The sequence below is a fragment of the Myotis lucifugus genome, unplaced genomic scaffold, assembly GCF_000147115.1.
Source record: "Myotis lucifugus unplaced genomic scaffold, Myoluc2.0 scaffold_28, whole genome shotgun sequence".
Taxonomy (NCBI): Eukaryota; Metazoa; Chordata; class Mammalia; order Chiroptera; family Vespertilionidae; genus Myotis; species Myotis lucifugus.
In genome coordinates, this window is record NW_005871076.1 from 1,105,837 (window position 1) to 1,119,253 (window position 13,417).

The window sequence follows — 13,417 nt, forward strand, 5'->3', positions numbered from 1 at the left end:
TTTTCATGTTTTTTTATAAAGTCCCATGAACTCTCACAACTCTCTACAAATGATCAATAATTAAAATATTTTTCTGCCATAACAATATTTCAAAAGGAAATGCCAGACTGGGGTTTAAATACACACACACACACACACACACACACACGCTCATATACATGTGCACTCTCTCTGTACAGTAATGTATGAGAAGATTAAAAGGATATGTTTAATTTATAAGCCTTACTCTGATTAGAAATGATAGATGTGGAAAGATCGCTAAAGGATAATGTTCATACTCAATTTGCAATAATTGCACATTTCTTTCATCAAGACACATATCTAATGTAATTTCTCAAATCCCAAAGTACACATAAAAAGACAGTCCAGTAAATGACCTCAGAAGGGATAGGATACAAATTTTACTTCTAAGAAGATTCAGAATACAGTAGGGCAGTGGTCGGCAAACTGCGGCTCGCAAGCCACATGCGGTTCTTTGGCCCCTTGAGTGTGGCTCTTCCACAAAATACCGACTTCTGCGCATGGGCCACGAAGTTTCAATCGCACTGTACATGCGCGCCCGCACGTGGTATTTTGTGGAAGAGCCACACTCAAGGGGCCAAAGAGCCGCATGTGGCTCGTGAGCCACAGTTTGCCAACCACTGCCCTAGAGTGTAAGTCAAAATGTATAGAAGCAAACCTAGATATCTGTGAATATTTTTGTAATGCATTATGTGCCTCCAATTTTTATTACAAACATTTCAAATGTTAAAAAGGAAAAATAGTATAATAAACAACCATCAAGAATTGTTAACATTTTTCTATTTTTACTTCATATATATGCATCCATAATTTTTTCATAATAAATTGCAGGCATCATGACACCTCACCTTAAATATTTCAGTGGGTGGTTCCTACAGAAAGGACATTCTCTCACATGATCACATAGCATTATTTTGCCTAAGAAAATTAACAATAATTCTCTAGTTGCATCTGATACTAACTCTAGAGTCAGTTTTCCCAGGAATCAATCAAGGTTCATATATTATATTTGTTTATATCTCTTTTTTTTTTAAATATATTTTATTGATTTCTTACAGAGAGGAAGGGAGAGGGATAGAGAGTTAGAAACATCGATGAGAAAGAGACATCGATCAGCTGCCTCCTGCACATCTCCCACTGGGGATGTGTCCGCAACCCAGGTACATGCCCTTGACCGGAATCGAACCTGGGACCTTTCAGTCCGCAGGCCGAAGCTCTATCCACTGAGCCAAACCGGTTTCGGCTGTTTATATCTCTTTAAAGCTTGAATGTTCCTCTCATCTCAACATTTTCCCCCAGGATATTGACTTTTGGTGAGACCCGTTGTCTTGTAGGATGTCTACATAGTGGCTTTGTTCATCCATCTCATTGTTTCCTCTTGGGGTTATTTAGCTCATTCTTCTAGCTCCCTGTGCTTTCTGTCAAGTAAAAGGTCTAACGTCTTAATTAGATAAATATTAAACATTTTTGGCCAGAACACCCCACCAATAGTTTATTATTTATTCCTGTTTACCTCCTGTCCCAGTTTAACTGTAAACAGTGCCTTTTGTCATCAAGAATGTCCTGGTCGGACACCCCATCTGTAAATGAAGCATCACACAGAATGTCAGTTTGTCCCATCATCAGGGAGACTAAGTCTAATCACTGGGCTAGATGTCCACGAAATGAGCGCTTTTTTTAAAAAAGCTCTAGAGACATTGAAGCATGCAACAGACTGACGTATCTTAGAGGGAAGGGGGATGAGAAGAAATTAACCAATGAATATATGTGCATATATATATATAGCCCATCGACAGATAATGGTGTGGGGAAGGCCTGGGGAGGGATGGGAGCAGGGTAAAGGGGATCAGTGGGGGGAGGGAGAGGACACATCTGTAATACTTTCAACAATAAAGATAAAATTTTTAAAAAGTAATGAGCCCCATAATGAGCTTATAAATTGAGTGATTTTGTTTATGTAAGTCAGGCATGTCAAACTCAAAAGCTAACATGGGCCAAATAAACAAGGTTTAAGTTTATGTGGGCCGCAAAAAAACAAAAGCTTCAATTTTCATAGAAACGTAGGTTTATTTCGATGGAGACATGCTGAATACAATGGGCTGAAATAAATGAGTAATTGTTTACATAAAATAATAGAACATTTTAATAAAAATTAATATTTTTTCTTGAACATTAACTTACCAGACACTGAATAACTACACAAATGAATAAGCATGATACAAATAAACCTATTTTTCTTGTTCTCCGAAAGTGAAATATTTCGTGTTGCGCACACCAAACAAGTCAGTCCAAGACTAATGACATGGCAATTGGCTGCTAAAATATTCGCTGCTAGTATTAGTGGAGAGAAATGTTGCGCCTGCATGTAAGGCGTGTAAGGGAAATGAATGCAACACGATTATATTTAATCAGTCATTAGCGAATGTTGAAGTTCTTTATTAATAATTATGTATAACAGGATATTGTAAAAATTATGAAATTTTTATTAAAATATTTCTTACATACTGTTATATTGGCTGGGCCGCAAAAATATTCATTGTGGGCTACAGGCGACCCTCGGGCTGTGAGTTTGACATGCTTGTGTAAGTAATTTCTACTTTCAATGACCCATCAAAATTTTCTGCAATTGGGCACAGTCCTGAGTAAGTGATTTTACCTTAAATTTGATTTAAGTCAAAGTCCCTTCTTTCTGTATTTAAATGGACTGAAAAATATGTTTTTAATAAAAAGTATGATTTCTTATTATTTGAACTCAGCCAGAGGAAAAATGGTAGAAGTTTGAAGATTTAATTTTCTCCAGCAAATTGCATAAATTTATCTGTAGTTTAAAATGTTAGGTACAGTTTACTTTAAAAATATTGTGTTTACTAATATTAAAATCAATATTAGCTCATTATCAGACATTTAGAAATATATATAAAAGTATGAAAAGATAAAAATCACCAACTACTTAGAATCATTGTTAACATTTTAATGTATTTAAATTTGAGTCTTTTTCTCCTATACAATTTTACATACTGAATTCTAAATCACAGGACCAAAAAATTGTGTTATACCTTTCCCCACTTAATTTGTATATAAATATTTTTGCATATTATTTCAAACTCATTGTGAATCTTTAAAAAATGACTATGGAATATTTTACATTGTAAATTTCCTACTGTTGAACATTGAAGTTTTTTTCAATGTTTTTGCTATTATGAATAATGTTCTGGAGAACATATTTATCTATATAAATATTTTTTTCCATTTCAACTTCTTTTCTTGGGAGTGCTCCTAACCACTTCTGGTTTGGCACTGCCCGATTTGATCACTTTTTGGTCAAATAAACTCTTCAAATTTTTAACATTCCTTCTTCTATCTTTTAACAGTTCTGGTGTCAGCAGAGGGGACTGAAGGAGGCCCCAACAGCCCAGGAGCAATTAGCAACCAGATGTAGGTGCCATTGAGCCCCTGAGTCAGTGTTCTCTTGCTGCTACTGGCGGTTGGGTGTAAGCCCCTTAGACCCTGGATCCTACTCTGCCGCTTTTGAGTTATGAGCTTTTAGACTTTATTTGAGCATTTCTTTTCGTCAGAGTTTGATTGGATCCGACTTAGAAACTGAACTGGGTCCCGGGTTGGACTGATTCCAACTTAAACTGGACGGGTCCAGTGTGAGGCCTCAGTGTTTGGTGGCTAGTGTGAGGCCTGCTGGGCCACCCCACTCTCTCCAGAGTCCGCAGATGGTTTCCTGGGAAAACTGGCAGAAGCCAGCAAAGGTCAAGAATTCTCACCCAAGTCAGCCCGCCCAGATCTCCATCGGTGGTGCTTGGGTGAGAGAGGAAGGGGAAGGCTCATGTCCCTTCCTTTCCAAGTTCCGATTGGCAGGAAAAACATTAGTTATCGATCCTCTCTCCCAGGGACAGCTCTTGCCTTCTTGTTTATCTCATTTTGTGACCTGAGTACTTTGCCTGGCAGCCGTCAGGTTGGGTGCCCCCCAAATACAGCTGGACAGAAATGTGGGTTGCACTCCATTTTAGGCTAGGGTCCTACCGACTATTGCAGCTCTCAGAGGAATTGTCCAAGTCTTTCCTTCTTCCTTGTGCTTATCTTTGGGAGTGGCTCTGGGTCTTAAGCAGGTAGCATCTTTTACACCCTCTTTGGAGATGCCTTTTGTGTCTATGGGGTTGTTCAATACTGCGAGGAATGTTTACTGTTTGTCCCGGTGAAACCTGACAAGATAATGGAAAAGATTTTTTTTAAAAGTAGCTCTATGGTCAGACATTGGTCAAATTGGATGCTGATATTCAGAGCCTGATAGGAGCTTCTTTTTAAAACCTTCTCCCCTAAGCTAAAATACAACTGTGTGCCTAGAGGGAAAGAAAAACATTCTGAAACCATTATGGAAGGCTTTACTAAAATATTCCAAAGAAACACAGCTGTAAATCTAGATCATAGGAATCATTTTTTAAAATTAAATTTATTAGGCTGACATTGGTTAATAACACAGAATAAGTTTAAAGTGTATAGTTCTATAACATATCATCTGTATATTGCATTGTGTGCTCACCACCCATAGTCTAGTCTCCCTCCAGCACCATATCTTTGACCCTCTTTGGATTTCCATTAGTTGGTGATCTCCCTGGTACAAAGAAGCAAACTGAGGACAGTTGTAGTTGGATCTGGGTCAGCCTCTTGATGTCATGCAGGCTGCAACCCAATTCTTCAAGGAATTAAAAATAATTACACTTGGCTTACAAATCGAGTCTTTATAAAAACAGAAATTTGGCTCTAGAAAGAATCCAGAGCTCACCTATTCTTTTTAGTAATCCCCAAATCTCCTCTGTTCATCTCAAAGGCTAGCAAATATGTAGACCCGGATTTCGGGGTGGTGGTGGGGGGGCCTTCTTGGAGAGATTACTGTATATCCTTTCTCTGTCTTTGAGATGCAAATGTTCTACCTGGTCTTCTCTCGGAACACAGAGCCATTTCTTGAAATGCAAACTTCAGGGTTATAATTCTGATCATAAAAAGAAAACAATAATAAGAAGCTATTTGAAAATTAGGTGAGTGAAAAATCTTAAAAGTTTTTCCACAAATGTTGCTAGAAGCTTTAGCTATCTTAACTTGTTCTATCCACCAGAAACACAATTGGAATAAAACTGTTGTTTTATAAATAAGTTCTGCACGATCACACCTGTTTAAAAACAAAGCTGTAAGATCTCTCCTCCTGTGTGTATGTTTATGTATGTCTATGTACGTATGTCATAGATGTGTGATTTTCTACCTCTAGGTGGTATTGCCAAAATTAATTTGTAGAGAACTCTATTTAATTGGCTTTAAGACAAACAAACAATGTACGTAAATCAAATATACTCTTAGAAATATGGAAACTAACCCAACTGTTTTTCAAGTGCATGTGATCTAGGATAAATCATCCTATATAAGAAAAGCCTAATATGCTAAGTGTCCGGTTGTCTGGTCAGCCGTTTAACCAATCAGAGCATAATATGCTAATGATATGCTAAGGCCACTCAACCACTTGCTATGACATGCACTGACCACCAGGGGGAAGACAGTCGGCCAGTTGACCAGTCACTATGATGTGCACTGACCACAGGGGGCAGATGCTTCAACCAGTAGGTTAGCTTGCTGCTGGAGTCTGCCAATTGGGACTGAGCAAGACGGGTTGGACATGCCCTGGAGCCCTCCTGCGGTCCCTCCCCAGCTGGCCAACCTTCCATGTCCCTCCCTGTCCCCGATCGTGCACGGGTGGGGTCCCTTGGCCTGGCCTGAACAAATTTTCATGAGTAATCTAAACAGAATTGTTAAGAACAAGGAGCCCTACCTGGTTTTGCTCAGTGGATAGAGCATCGGCCTGTGGACCAAAGGGTCCCAGGTTCTATTCAGGACAAGGGCACATACCTTGGTTGCAGGCTCCTTCCTCCCTGGTCTGGGCCCTGGTCGAGTTTCGTGCAGGAGGCAACTAATTGATGTGTTTCTCTCACATCAATGCTTCTCTCTGTCTTTCCCTCTCTCTTCCACTCTCCCTAAAAATCAATGGAAAAATATCATTGGGTGAGGATTAACAAAACAAACAAACAAACAAACAAAACAAAACAAAACAATGAAATTAAATGGATTCAAGTAAGATAAAAGTTGGGTTGATGCCCTGTCAGGTACATTTTTTCTTTTTACATTTTTTTATTTATTTGCTACGAACTAGTTTGGTTCCTGGGGGCGGGGCCTGGCTAAGGAGTATCCTTAAGTCTCTTGGCATTCTCTGCCTAATAGTTATTGTAGTCTCCCAGAGGTCTCAAGCGCATTTTTTGCAGCCATGAGCAGTACATCAGGTGGTCTCACTGCTCTGGTGGTCTCACTGCTCTTGGAGAAACAGAAATAACTTAAATAATGAGTTGAACAGCAAGAACAATTTTTCCACAGATCTGACCCAATGAGACAAGAACACCTTCACTCTGATGGTGACTGAATGTGGCACTAATACCAAATTTTTGGACCATCTCTCATGTAGGAGAGGATGACCAAAAAAGGGGGGAGGGTTATTAAATTAATTAAACAAGGAGGCCATTAAACTGATGTGGCTCTAATGCCATGGCGATCTACCAAAATCTTAAAGTTTTGATTTTGGCAAACTCAAATCTAGGCCTGTAGGTACCTCATGGTTACAAAATCACAATGCTAAGAATAACCCATCACAAACAGCCAACTAGGCTTTAAACTATAGCCAACGAATAACTTCCTTATTTTGCATCCCTTTTTCTCTGCTGAGAGAGCGCTCCTAACCACCTCTGGTTTGGTGCTGCCCAATCTGAATCAATTTTTGCTCAAACAAACTCTTAAAATGGAAAAAGAAAAATCTCCTTAAGAGAAATTATTGGGTTGCAAGGGATGGATTTTTTTCATTTATTTTTCCCTTGATTATCAAAGTAAGATAAGCTTATCATAGACAATTAAAAATTGAATGAAACTGGGAAAGAAAAAATTCAGTACCTTTGGTAACTGGACAACCAAGGGGTCCAGCTGCCTGTCACTACTGCAGCCAATTGAGCACAGACAGGGCTGAATCATATACGAGCATTTATTCCAATAATGCCGGCAGCGTGGGAGAGCAGCAGGTCATCCACAAAAATCTGCTCTGCCTCTCCCCGTAAGCCAGCTGCTTATATTGGGTAGAAGGACAAAGATGACATGGGAAAGTAGAAATTACGGGCATGGAGAAGCAGGCACGGGATAAGCATTACAGGTTACAAGTCATGTGGGCTGGCAGGGGTCACAGAGAGCGGTTCCTCCGGGCACCCTGGGACCAGATTACAATAGAGCAGCAGTTCTCAACCTGTGGGTCGCTCACGACCCCTTTGGGGGTCGAATGACCCTTTCACAGGGGTCGCCTAAGACCATCGGAAAACACATATATAATTACATATTGTTTTTGTGATTAATCACTATGCTTTAATTATGTTCAATTTGTAACAATGAAATTGGGGGTCACCACAACATGAGGAACTGTATTAAAGGGTCGAGGCATTAGGAAGATTGAGAACCACTGCAATAGAGGCTGGGGGTTGGAAAGGGCGGGTGCCTCCGGGACTAGATTGTTTCAGCCACGAGGTTGTAAATCTTTCCATAATGATATGCAGTTCTCGGGACAGAGGCTGGACTGCATTCCGATGTTAGCTCCCATGTCCCAGGGCGTACAACTGCCAGCCAGGTTAGAATGTGCTTTCTCTAATCAGAACAGAACCATCACAGTTATTAACAAAGCATGATTAGTATTTCTTATAATTGTAGCTAGTCCCCAGTATTCTCTTTCTGCCCCTAACACTTTCACCCATTGCAATCAATGTTAATGTTTTGACATTATTTCTTCTGATTTATGCAGTTTTTTCTGTCTTTGTAAGGTTCAAGAAATGAACATTTTTAAGGCTTTTCATCGTGCTACCAGAATTGCTTTCAATTCAATTATATCCTCCTTCTGGAACTATTCTGAAAACACTGAAATCTAAAAAATAACCAGAAGTATGATTCTTTCAGAACTTTCCATGATTTTGGTCTGGCTCACTCAGAGTCTATTGTGAACATAGGACAAGGCCTAAAAAAACTATAGAACAAATGTTACTTGGAAAACTCATTTCCACTTTTTGCTTTCTTCAGATAATTAAATGATTCTTTTTTCATAGTCAGGATCCCATTTAATTCAGTTGTGCCGATATTTCTAACTTAATTTTAACGTTACAGTTTCCAAGGTGGCAGAAGCATGACTGTGCACATGCATCAGTGCAGAGGCTCTGGTTGAAGTCTACTCTTCTGAAAGGCTACCTTTGTTAATGGTGTTCATTTCTTGGGCAATTGAAAATGCCTGTTTGGCAGGTAGCTGTGAATGGAAGTCAGCTCACTGATCCTTCCAGATGAAGATAGACTATTGGTCACGTATTCATACCGGTTTCTGGGATGAATAGAAGAAAATATTCTCTTTTTTAGGGCTTCCCAATCTTTTTCATGGCGTGGCATACATAGCAAATAATGATATTGTTCTATACACTAGAATAAACGAATAAGGCTGATGTAGTCACAGGTGACTGCCTGCCTGGAAGCCTTGGGGCCCACTTGGTTGTCCTAAGCACTGAGGGATACAGGATCCAGTCTCCTGTAAAGCGTTCATGGTACTTCAGGGCTGGCCCTGCTTCCTAGGGAACCTAGCGGAATGTATCTTCTGATGTTAAGAAGAGCATACCTTTGTGTTTTTTTTAGAGATGCTGTTTGTGTGTGTGTGTGTGTGTGTGTGTGTGTGTGTGTGTGTTTAACCTATTTCTTGTATTGATTACACGGGGGCTTTATCATAGTGAAACCCCTCCTATTTAGTAGAAATATAGGTATTTTTCTTGACAACTTTCTGATCCTACCTCTTCACTATTGTCCACAAAATACGTATAACTCCTCTTCCAAAAGTTTTATTTATTTGATTTCTCTCACCTAGAAGTCATTCATACAACAATTCTTACCTGAGTTCTATTATGTACCAGGCACTTTGGTAAACACTGGGGATAGAGAAATGGTAAAGGCAGCTTCTGACTCTATGAAGCTCGCAGCTTAGTGGGGTGGGGGAGGAAGAGGGAACCACAAGAATGGTAAAGAAAACAAGCACGCGATGGTGGTAGGTCCAGCGTTCCATGGCATTCTCCCTGAGGCAGGAAGGAAGGCTTCCCAGAAGTGGTGACATTTGGGTTGTGACTTCAAGGAGGAGGGGAAGTTTGACATTTCAATGAGGAATCGGAGTACTGGATAAAAGGCAGAAACTGGTGGTTTTGAGAAACAGATGAGCTTGTCCGTGTGCCCGGAACGCCAATTCCAGGAAGCACTTGGAAGAGTGGAGAGGACCAGGCTGGGAAGGAAGGTAGGGTTAGGTTTTGAGGAACCTTGCCCGCTGAAAGGAAGGGTTAGGACTTGTTATGCGGGAGACTGACATTTGCAGAGTTGTGTTTTGGAAACCGCTCTGGCATCAGGGTGGAGGATGGACTTGCGGATGGGTGGGACAGTCATTAGAAGGCTGCTGCAACTTTGAAAACAGAAGCGATGGGGACTTGACCTAGGGCTAGGGTGCTGGGGTGGGTGAAAGAAGGAGTGGTGATAGAATTCCTAGGAATGGCCACAGGAGCATCAGAAGTCAGCTTGGACAATGCAGTAACTGATGTCATTAGCAAAAACAGGGTGGAAAGCGTAACCCCCACCATTCCAGCTCTTCAAATCCAACCCATCCTTTTAGACCCAGCCCAAGGGCCCTTTCCTTTACAAGCCTTCTTCTTCCATCCTTGTCCCCTCAGGGACCACTTTCTTCCCAGAAGAGCTATGCTGTGAGTCAGCGGTGGACTGCTTGCTCCCTAAACAGGAGGCTATTTATGTGTTAGGTCTGTTTCCTAAACCAGGTTGTAGGACTGTCATTCTCAAGCCCCAGGTTTCCTGCTTCTCTGATAGTCATTCCAATGACGGGCTCACAGTGTTGGGCATTTACCAGGTGCTGTCTGCAATAGGCAGTGGTGCCTAGCGCTGTGCTTGAAAAGAAAAAAAAATTTTGTCTTTAAAAAAGAAAAGTTTATTGAAGTATAATTGACGTGCAATAAACTGCCTGCATAAAATAGACATAAAGTGGAACTTATCTGGTTCACACAGAGGCAGAAGGCCCAGAGTCCAGGACCTGTGGCTCCCTCTTGTCTAGGATTCCTTGAGACACAATTGGAAGACATTTGACTTGGTGGGCTGGTCATGGGTTTTGGAGTCAGATAGAACTGAGTTCAAATCCCTGCCCTTTACTTGCTTAGCTGTAATCCAGCAGATAAATGGGGAAACTGCTCTGAGCCCCACTTTCCGCTCTGTAAACAAGGAACAATAGTACTTTCACTGTAGGGTTATTGTGAGGGTGAAGTAAGCTAATGTATGTAAAAATCTCTGGCACTTATTAAATGCTTATTAGGTCATGGCTGTTGGTAAGAATAACAAGACATTTGCTAACTCATTGAGTAATTGATCCGTATTGAACTGGTACTTGTTCAGGCTAAATAAACTTACTCAGGTTAAGAAAAGCCAGGGTTGGGGTGAATTTCTGGGTGAGTTTGGGATTCAGAGGGGACCCAATCTTGTCTTATGCTCTCTCCACTCCATAAACCCGCAATCGCCTGCCTTTGCATGAGGGTCTATCAATATTTAATGTGTGGGTGTCAGTTGCTGTAAACTGAGTATATCCCAGCAGCGACTTGAATTAATTATGTGCAGGAGGAGAGAAAATAAAGTGCCTTTTTCTCAGAGCTCCGAGTTCCACTGGCTGCACTGAGGCCTGGAAACCACAGAGGGACGTGCCTGCTGATGGAGGACCCTGAGAAGAAGCTGAACCAGAAGAGTGACGGCAAACCCCGGAAAGTACGATTCAAAATCTCTTCCTCCTACAGTGGCCGAGTGTTGAAGCAGGTCTTCGAAGATGGGCAGGAATTAGAATCGCCAAAGGAGGAATACCCTCACAGTTTTCTCCAAGAGTCCCTGGAACCCATGGATGGTGTTTATGGGTCTGGGGAAGCCCCCAAGCCCCGATCCTACTCCCCTAAGCTGACTGCTCAAAGGATCAGCGTGTTCAGAGAGGGCAATGCCTATACGTTGGCGGGCAGCCAGCCTTTCTTCAACGATTACAAGACAAATGACCATAAGGTGGGTATTGTGTGTGGGGGATAAGCATTAAGGACTAAAGTTCGTTTAGAGAAGCATCTGAATGTTTCAAATTTGTATTATGCTCATGTTCCTGTACCAACCAGGCCTGTAGGTGCACCAAATGGGAAGTCGCTCTTAGGATAATATTTCTGGGACAACAATCGCATGCTTGTGGATTCGTTATTAGAAAGTGCAATAAGCACGATAGTATTCAGATTCCATCCAGGGTAAAAAGAAATTGCACTGGGTCTTTGGCTGGGTGATCTCAGTAAGTAAATTAAATAGAGGTGCTGTGGTTTTCAGGTTGCCCGATGCTGGTTTAGAAAATGATGCAGTGACTGGTTGTCTTGTTTCCTGAAACAGCTAAGTGTTTGGAGGTGCTCATTTTACTCCAGGCAGTTATTCAGCATGTGGTTTATCCATAGCTTGTTTTTTTTCTCCCCATCTCCCTCTTGCTGCCTGCTTTCAAACAATGTCTGTCTGTTAGTTTATTTATGTTGCCTTTTCATTGCTCATTAGCATGAACACTGGGTAGGTGGAGTCCTGGGAAGAGATGGTGAAGAGCAAATCAACCAGAGGAAATGTTACACGGGGAAGAAGTGTGAGCTAATAGTTCATTTGAAACATGTATTTATTTGTGAATTTCAGTGATCTTCCCCAGTAGCATGGATAATCAAACGTCCATGCATGGTTTTTCTTTTTAAGTTAGAAGAGCCTGGAAAGGCAGTCCCTGATTTCTAGAATCTCATAGGAGATGTGGATATGCTCTCTGCCAGTGGGACTATGAATGTGTTTCTTTAAAAAGAGTAAATACAGTTATGTAATGTACCAGGTTATTAATAAATAGTGTTATGAGTAGGATTTGTACTCCTCTTTAAAGTGTGAAATTCAGATAATTACTCTCTAATCATTTTTATTAGTTTCCTAAGGGAACAAATACTACATCTAGAGCAGACAAATGTATGGGCCTTGCTAGCACTGATAAGAGTATAATTAGGGGCATGTCCACATTTATCAAAGATAGTACTGGTTTCTTTTTGGTTTGAAAGGGGACTGGAATGAACAGCCCCTCATGTTCCTGGAGTGGCTTATGCATTGCATTGCACTATCACATACTATCGCATTAGGTCTTCACGACAATCTTGAGGAGAAAGGCCGAGTATGATCACTCCCATTTTGCAGATGAGGAACACTGAGTGCCAAGTTGTTAAGGGATTCACCCAATATGGTCATAGGTGCAGAGTCAGAGTAAGAACCCAGGTCTTCTGATTCCCCATACTCTTTGCCCTATGGAATATTCCTTTTTGGAATATTATTGGTAGGTCACTACCAATAATGTTGATGATAATAATAATAGGTACCATTTACTGAATGCTTATTATATCCTAGGTACATAGCTGTCTTGTACTTAAAGTACCTCATTTTACCCAAATCTTATTCATATGTTTAGAATTTGCAAAGCTGTAGTTTATTCAATACCTTATACAAGGCCACAGTAGCTAGTACTGGACTGCTTGACCTTCATAAGTCAGTATGCCAAACTTGGCATTCATGTACATGTATGATTAGGCATGGATTTATAAAACCAGGCATGGCACAGTAGATTTAAACACCAGACTCTAGAAGCCATGTTCAGAGTTAGATTCCTGCATGGTCCAGTTATCCTTGTTTTCTTTGTTGCCCGATCAAATGCCACATCCCAATCTAGACAGCCTTTTCGTATAGGAGTGGTCAGGATGGATTCATGCACCTGCACCCACTGAAACAGGTTGTCAATGTGGTGTTTATGAAAAATAAGGAAATGAGAGCTGGGAAGTCATGATTTTTCAATAGTGAACCCAATTGTAAAATAACCCCTAGTAAATATTGGCTGTGAGGCAACATTGGGTAGTAGTTAAGCACAGTAATTAAAAGTAGAGGTTCTGAACTTGAATAGATATCTGTATACCCAGGTTTATAGCAGATTTTTTCACAATTGCCCAAAGGTGAAAACAACCCAAATGTCCATCAATAGGTGAGTAGACAGTCAAAATGTTGTAGATACACACAATAGAATATTATTCAATCTTAAAAAAGGAAGGAAGTTCTGACACTTGCTACAACATAAATGGAATCAGAAGACATTATGCTAAGTGAAATAAGTGACAAAAGGACAATCATATGATTCCACTTATACGAGTAGTCAGATTTATAGAGATAGAAAGGA

At 40.6% G+C, this 13,417-nt stretch overlaps 1 protein-coding gene across 5 annotated transcripts in view; it reads left to right on the forward strand.

The window, feature by feature from the left end:
* Positions 1-13,417, forward strand: part of GRXCR2 (glutaredoxin and cysteine rich domain containing 2) — a 52,754-nt gene that overhangs the window by 28,985 nt on the left and 10,352 nt on the right. For 3 of the 5 annotated variants that reach the window (XM_023752016.1, XM_023752020.1, XM_023752019.1), the window contains one exon: positions 10,817-11,211. In XM_023752016.1, coding sequence (XP_023607784.1) covers positions 10,817-11,211 — 395 coding nt within the window. Of the gene's footprint in view, positions 1-3,392; positions 3,457-10,816; positions 11,212-13,417 lie in introns of all 5 variants that reach the window. The other 2 variants (XM_023752017.1, XM_023752018.1) reach the window with 1 other exon arrangement.